The sequence below is a fragment of the Oncorhynchus clarkii genome, chromosome 2, assembly GCF_045791955.1.
Source record: "Oncorhynchus clarkii lewisi isolate Uvic-CL-2024 chromosome 2, UVic_Ocla_1.0, whole genome shotgun sequence".
Lineage (NCBI taxonomy): Eukaryota > Metazoa > Chordata > Actinopteri > Salmoniformes > Salmonidae > Oncorhynchus > Oncorhynchus clarkii.
Window position 1 is genome coordinate 15,938,178 of NC_092148.1, and position 7,352 is coordinate 15,945,529.

The following is a 7,352-nucleotide window of genomic DNA, read 5'->3' on the forward strand; positions in this document are numbered from 1 at the left end:
CGATGGGAACACTACCTTTCATTATCGGTCGCAGATCTTCAGTGCTATGGATTGAATAGAGCCCTAAACAGACTGGTCTGGTGGACTCAGAGACAGATCTGCACTGTCAATGCCGTGCTGTTTAGTGATGCCACTGCAGAACTGTATCAATATCTTAGTAGTAGTATAAGTAGTATAAGTATCTTGTGACCTAGTTTAATGGCCATAGTCCACTTTAGGTCTGTATCTCTGTGCACTCACAGTCTGATGATTTACAATGGATATTTTATGACAAATGAATATCACATTATAAAACCTAAGGCAGGATGACCCCCCCCCCCCCAGATCAGACTGTGAATTACAGATCTAGTCAAATAAATACATTCCCACAAAATCTGATTAAATATGTGATCATGTATGGTTTGAAACAAGACAGGACATGGACCATACCTCAGCTGGGCTCTCCGAAAAAGGGAGATGGGGGAGGGTTGGTTAATCTGGAGGAGAAGGTGGGAGTAGGCCACTCTTGGCGTGCTCTTCATTGTGCGATGCGGGGTCACCATAGGTCAGAAGTGGTGACTACTGATTACGTCAGCGTTCTGGGATATATAGAGGGACTCCAGTCAGTCTGTCAGACACACTGGGGTTATTTTCTCTCTGAGACGGAAAACAGGTAAGATTAACCTACTTTTCACTGGCATTTCTAGAGACTTCCTTTCATTGTTATTACTTCAAATGTCTATCTTTGTATGTTTTTGTTCTTATCTGAGCAAACACATAGGCCGGTATATCTGAGACTTTTGTTCATCAGTTTATTTACTCCAAATAAATGTACGTGAATGTCGCCAATGTATTTGTTTATTTTATACCCCAAACTTTCTATAAATCTATACCAGTCTCTCAAAAAAGTTTGCGGTATTGTGGCGACATCTAGGTGTAGTTTATACAAGCGGGAAAGACATCCAGCCTACCTTCTGTTTCTGAACCCCATCCAATGCTCAGGACAGATATTAATAGAAACAATTGTTATGTTAGTTTACTAATTTAATCAAATGCAGGTCGAGTTTAATCTAAAATGTAAGGCTATCAAAGTCTTTTTTTCCTGCTGATGTAAAGTCACTAATTGAAGTTGTGTGTAGGCTAGAGAACGCAGAGGGAGCTGTCCACTGTTCTGACCGCACTAACAAAACAGCTGTTGATCATTTATTACAACAATAATAATTGTTTAGGATGGCTTACATTTCACTTGTTTAGCACAGCTCCTGATGAAACCCTGACGGCATAATGCTATGATTTTGTTTTAACTCATAACTAACTCATCATGCAAACCTTTTTATGATGCAGGATATTAAAGGCAGGGTGTTTTGTTGCTAAATTTCCTTCCCTTGCAGCCAACAGTCAAGATGAAACTGTCCATTGCCATTGCCGTGTTGATGCTTGTGTTCGCTGCACACACAGGTATGAAGCCCTACCCTATTAGGCAGCCATTACACTTTCACTCTATCTAATAATTTTATTGCTCATTCATCTCCCTCAATACTGGCGTCAATACTAACGCATTTTCACTGGTGACACGTGTGTGATGTTTCTCTCTCACACAAACACACAAATGCATGCATACACACATGCACATGTACATGCATGTACACAAACACACAGCCTCACACACACACAAATACACTTGATACTAGTCTATACAAATCCATTACTACTGAATGCATAAGTCTGGCCTCAAATACCCATCTATCTCTCTCTCTCTCTCTCTCTCTCTCTCTCTCTCTCTCTCTCTCTCTCTCTCTCTCTCTCTCTCTCTCTCTCTACCTCTCTCTCTCTACCTCTCTCTTCATGATGAACTCCTCAGTCTACTCATTTTCCTGACGATTTTCCCTTCTCTATTCATAATTCTAACACTCTCCCCTTCTGTTCATAGTTCTAACACTCTGTCCTTCTGTTCATAGTTCTAACACTCTGTCCTGTTCATAGTTCTAACACTCTCTCTCCCCTTCTGTTCATGGTTCTAACACTCTCCCCTTCTGTTCATAGTTCTAACACTCTGTCCTTCTGTTCATAGTTCTAACACTCTCCCCTTCTGTTCATAGTTCTAACACTCTGTCCTTCTGTTCATAGTTCTAACACTCTGTCCTTCTGTTCATAGTTCTAACACTCTGTCCTTCTGTTCATAGTTCTAACACTCTGTCCTTCTGTTCATAGTTCTAACACTCTGTCCTTCTGTTCATAGTTCTAACACTCTGTCCTTCTGTTCATAGTTCTACACTCTCCCCTTCTGTTCATAGTTCTAACACTCTGTCCTTCTGTTCATAGTTCTAACACTCTGTCCTTCTGTTCATAGTTCTAACACTCTGTCCTTCTGTTCATAGTTCTAACACTCTGTCCTTCTGTTCATAGTTCTAACACTCTGTCCTTCTGTTCATAGTTCTAACACTCTCTCTCCCCTTCTGTTCATGGTTCTAACACTCTCCCCTTCTGTTCATAGTTCTAACACTCTGTCCTTCTGTTCATAGTTCTAACACTCTCCCCTTTTGTTCATAGTTCTAACACTCTCCCCTTCTGTTCATAGTTCTAACACTCTGTCCTTCTGTTCATAGTTCTAACACTCTGTCCTTCTGTTCATAGTTCTAACACTCTGTCCTTCTGTTCATAGTTCTAACACTCTGTCCTTCTGTTCATAGTTCTAACACTCTGTCCTTCTGTTCATAGTTCTAACACTCTCCCCTTCTGTTCATAGTTCTAACACTCTGTCCTTCTGTTCATAGTTCTACACTCTCCCCTTCTGTTCATAGTTCTAACACTCTGTCCTTCTGTTCATAGTTCTAACACTCTGTCCTTCTGTTCATAGTTCTAACACTCTGTCCTTCTGTTCATAGTTCTAACACTCTGTCCTTCTGTTCATAGTTCTAACACTCTGTCCTTCTGTTCATAGTTCTACACTCTGTCCTTCTGTTCATAGTTCTAACACTCTGTCCTTCTGTTCATAGTTCTACACTCTCCCCTTCTGTTCATAGTTCTACACTCTGTCCTTCTGTTCATAGTTCTAACACTGTCCTTCTGTTCATAGTTCTACACTCTCCCCTTCTGTTCATAGTTCTACACTCTCCCCTTCTGTTCATAGTTCTACACTCTCCCCTTCTGTTCATAGTTCTAACACTGTCCTTCTGTTCATAGATCTAACACTCTGTCCTTCTGTTCATAGTTCTACACTCTCCCCTTCTGTTCATAGTTCTACACTCTCCCCTTCTGTTCATAGTTCTAACACTGTCCTTCTGTTCATAGTTCTAACACTCTGTCCTTCTGTTCATAGTTCTAACACTCTGTCCTTCTGTTCATAGTTCTAACACTCTGTCCTTCTGTTCATAGATCTAACACTCTGTCCTTCTGTTTATAGTTCTAACACTCTGTCCTTCTGTTCATAGTTCTAACACTCTGTCCTTCTGTTCATAGTTCTAACACTGTCCTTCTGTTCATAGTTCTAACACTCTGTCCTTCTGTTCATAGTTCTAACACTGTCCTTCTGTTCATAGATCTAACACTGTCCTTCTGTTCATAGATATAACACTGTCCTTCTGTTCATAGTTCTAACACTCTGTCCTTCTGTTCATAGTTCTAACACTCTGTCCTTCTGTTCATAGATCTAACACTGTCCTTCTGTTCATAGATCTAACACTGTCCTTCTGTTCATAGATCTAACACTGTCCTTCTGTTCATAGATCTAGCACTCTGTCCTTCTGTTCATAGTTCTAACACTCTGTCCTTCTGTTCATAGTTCTAACCCTGCCTCCTTTCTCTCTCTCTACAGAGGCTCAGGAGGCTGAGAAGACAATTGAGGAGCGTTTCACCACCTTCGGCAATCAGATGAAGGAACTAACTGATGACCTGACCGTCAAGACCAAGGACGTGTTTGAAAAGATTGGGGACAGCGAGTTCGCCACCAAGACCAAGTACACGCCCACACACACACCCCAAAACATAACCCAACATTAAATTAATTGGAGATCTACATTAGTATGAAGTGAAATAATTAAAGACTGAAATGACTCACTGTGTGTCTGTCTCCCCGTCTCCAGGAACTGGTTCACTGAGCAGTTTGACAAGATGAAGGCCAAGGTTGACGAGACCTTCCCCAAGCAGTAGTAAGCCTGTACACCTTTGACCCTGCCTGTCTAAGACCCCCCACGCCCCCCATCACTCTTCTTGCTCTGTCTTGCCTGGTGACGCGGTTGCTGTGACGCTGACATGTGCGTTGTGCCGACAGACACAAAGGTTATATTTCACCTCTCTCAAGAGACTGATGTCATCTCTGTGTACTTGTTATGGCTTGCTTTAATAAACATGGCTTGCTTTAATAACCTGAAAAATAAAGATACCGTTGTGATAAAACTATATTTGTGGGTTGTTATATTATGCATTTGATTTGCTACAGTAAGAAGTCAACCTGCTCATTTTTAAAGAGGCCAATAAATCCATGCAATGACAAGTTAGAAGTTATTCTGGACAATGAGTTTGATTGGCAATGATTTTTATTTGACAAGTGTCTCTTCAACTAATAAATGGGGGGGCACATCAATCAATCAAATGTATTTATAAAGCCCTTTTTACATCAGCCGATGTCACAAAGTGCTTTACAGATACCCAGCCTAAAACCCCAAACAGCAAGCAACGCAGATGTAGAAGCACGGCTTTATAAGGATATGAAAGACATGAAGACCTGTACACATAATACAGACAGTATGCATAACATGTATAAAAAAAACTGCACAAAGACCAAACATTCATTTCGTCTCTGTTTATGATGCATTGTGGGATAGGTATGGGATGTTAATGTGGTCAAAGTGAATGGTCAGCTGCCCAGTATGACACAGGGGTTAAAAACACCATGGCCAGAGAAAGAATCAGTGCATTTTGACTGAAAGATACTATACTTAAAAGCAGTCTGCAACACATGTAATTTCACATTTTGCCCAGACACTCCTCTAACTGAGATTCAGCAGTAAGACAAGTGTCTGTCAATAGACCCTTTCTTCCATTCAACATGTTGGTTGTGTGCAGCCTTGACAAGTATCTCTATGAACAATGTTCAATCTCTTGAGACCTCATGTTCTTGTGCTAAGATATGCTTCCCCTTAAAAAAGATACAAACTTGTGTCACAATCACAAATGGACTCTGGATTGATGCTGTTATTGAGCTCTCCTTAACAATGAACACTCTGTAATGCAACACAACCGACACACTTTGATGCTCTGGATATCTTGTATCACTCTGGATATCCACACGTCAATAGCTTTACTGAGAGACACTAACCAGGTCAAATTTCACAAGGCCCGGACTAAAGGCACTGTTTATTCTGAGTTAATGATTACTATGCTGTCCCTGTTTACTGGAATCTGCTCCTGTGTTTGACCAGAGGTCAAGGGTCAGGTATGGGGGGTTAGAGGGGTCCAGGGGGCAAGATGGTCGTGCACCCCACCAGGGAATACTCATATTTTCACCCTATTTTCTGGTGGAGTGTCATGATAGTGGGCAGCTTTAATCTGCTCTCTGTACCCTCTTCTCACAACAACCAACTATTGTGCTGTGTCTGTCAACAGGACCAGAGGTGAAGAGGCGAATGGACAAAGGGCATCAATGGAAAAGCAATAGCAGGAAAACAAGATTTGAAAATGACATCCACAGTTGCTCATGTATCAGTGTGACATTCAGCATTATGCCTGAAACGGATGTGTTGCAGAGAGAGAGAGAGAGAGGTATTTTAAAGTGGACTCCTCTCTTGAGTTCTGCTGACTGAGACATTGGGTCTAGTTCAAAACAGTACTCTATTTCATTGACCTGCTGTCTTCTTAATGGAGCACAGAGATATAAAGACCTGGTCTGAATACTTACAAGCCAACATGTCCACTCGTCTTTATTAAAGGAACTTTGGGCTGCTATCCAGACAATCTTCAAATTGAAAAGATTATGAGAGATTAATGTAACCTTTTGGCAAATGCAAGGATGAAGGTTTAACATGAGAGTCTTTTTTAAATGTGTTAGTGTTTGTTTTGGGCAAAAGTTGATACTGCAGCAGCAGACACAAGTCATGTATCTTATTTCACAATATTTGTCAAGATATTTTGTGTTAACCATTTTTTTTAGGTTAAAATAAATTATTTGCCAATGACGTAAGATAATTTAGCTAGGCAAAAATATATGTATATATATATATATATATATATATATATATATATATATATATATATAATCTAAAGGGAATTATCACGTTTCGGTTTTTGCAGAATACCCTGAAAAATCTTTTCTCAGAACTTAAATAAATAAAGAGCATCGAAACACTGGACTACTTACGACTGACTCACTGATCATCTAAGCCAATCCAATCAGTCCACCACTTCCCACCCAAAAACAGACCGGTCAGTGGTCACCAAAACAAGAACAAAGTACACATGCAACCAAGAAAAAGCGCTGTGAGAAGTCCTCTAATTCAAATAAAGTGACTTGATTCCACCAAACAGATTGACAATACTGAGAACAAACACTAAGGTAAAACGCTCCCTAAAATGCTCTTTCACTTACTTTGAATTGTGTATTGACCAGCTGTTTTTATACTGGAGGCCAGCTGATACCGTTGATTACAGAAATATATATACATATCAGTGATATATCATTTGAATGTATGATTAGTTTTGTTTGGGGTGATGAAAAATGTAATGTACTGTTTATTGAATAATTTAATTATATGTAATATCAATTTTCTAAGTGAGAAGCGTATTTTAGCCAAGTCTTCCGTCTCATTCTGTTTCTTTGACAGATGCCAGGGAAACTGAAGCTAGTTGCTCTCGTGTTGCTCATTCAAGGTGTGGCCGTGCATTTCATTTTTTTTTTACTCTCTATCTAGTCTATCCTCCATTGAACTGTTGACATGGACTGGTAGTCTGTTACCTACTGTAACCTACTGTAACTTCTCTCCTCCATAGCATGTGTGTCCATAGTGGCCCAGATGCCAGCCCCAGAGGACTCTGACTCTGAGGGGGTTCTGCAGAGGGCAACAGAGACATACAGGTACAAACAGACAAACAGTCACCATTGCCGACCATGCCGTTTTAAGGATAAGGGTAAAAGGCGTGCGCTCAGGGGATGCTGCTTCCAACTGATTTATTCTTGTGTGTGTGTCTTACAGGGCAGCCAAAGTTAAAGCCCAGAGAATAAGAGAGGCGGTGCAGGCCTTTGCTGGTGCGTACTACGAGGACCACATCAAACCAGTGGCTGATCCCTACATGGACTGGGCCTCAGCCTCCACCAGTTCCTTCTGGGACAGAGTCAAGGAGAAGATTGACCAGTACAGACCCATCTAATGGCACCTGAA

The 7,352-nt window shown here is 40.8% G+C and overlaps 1 protein-coding gene across 1 annotated transcript; it reads left to right on the forward strand.

Moving 5' to 3' along the window:
* Positions 1-564: 564 nt before the first annotated feature.
* LOC139422768 (apolipoprotein C-I-like) lies at positions 565-4,377 on the forward strand. Its single transcript, XM_071174103.1, has 4 exons — positions 565-652; positions 1,371-1,437; positions 3,794-3,935; positions 4,062-4,377. The coding sequence occupies exons 2-4, from the start codon at positions 1,383-1,385 to the stop codon at positions 4,126-4,128; spliced, it is 264 nt and encodes an 87-aa protein (XP_071030204.1). The 5' UTR covers positions 565-652; positions 1,371-1,382; the 3' UTR covers positions 4,129-4,377.
* Positions 4,378-7,352: the final 2,975 nt, after the last annotated feature.

Coding starts and splice junctions, on each gene's coding strand:
- LOC139422768 (XM_071174103.1), top strand. CDS start 1,383: ATGAAACTGTCCATTGCCATTGCCGTGTTGATGCTTGTGTTCGCTGCA. Junction 1,438..3,793: donor TGTGTTCGCTGCACACACAG/GTATGAAGCCCT, acceptor CTCTCTCTACAG/AGGCTCAGGAGGCTGAGAAG. Junction 3,936..4,061: donor GAGTTCGCCACCAAGACCAA/GTACACGCCCAC, acceptor CCCCGTCTCCAG/GAACTGGTTCACTGAGCAGT.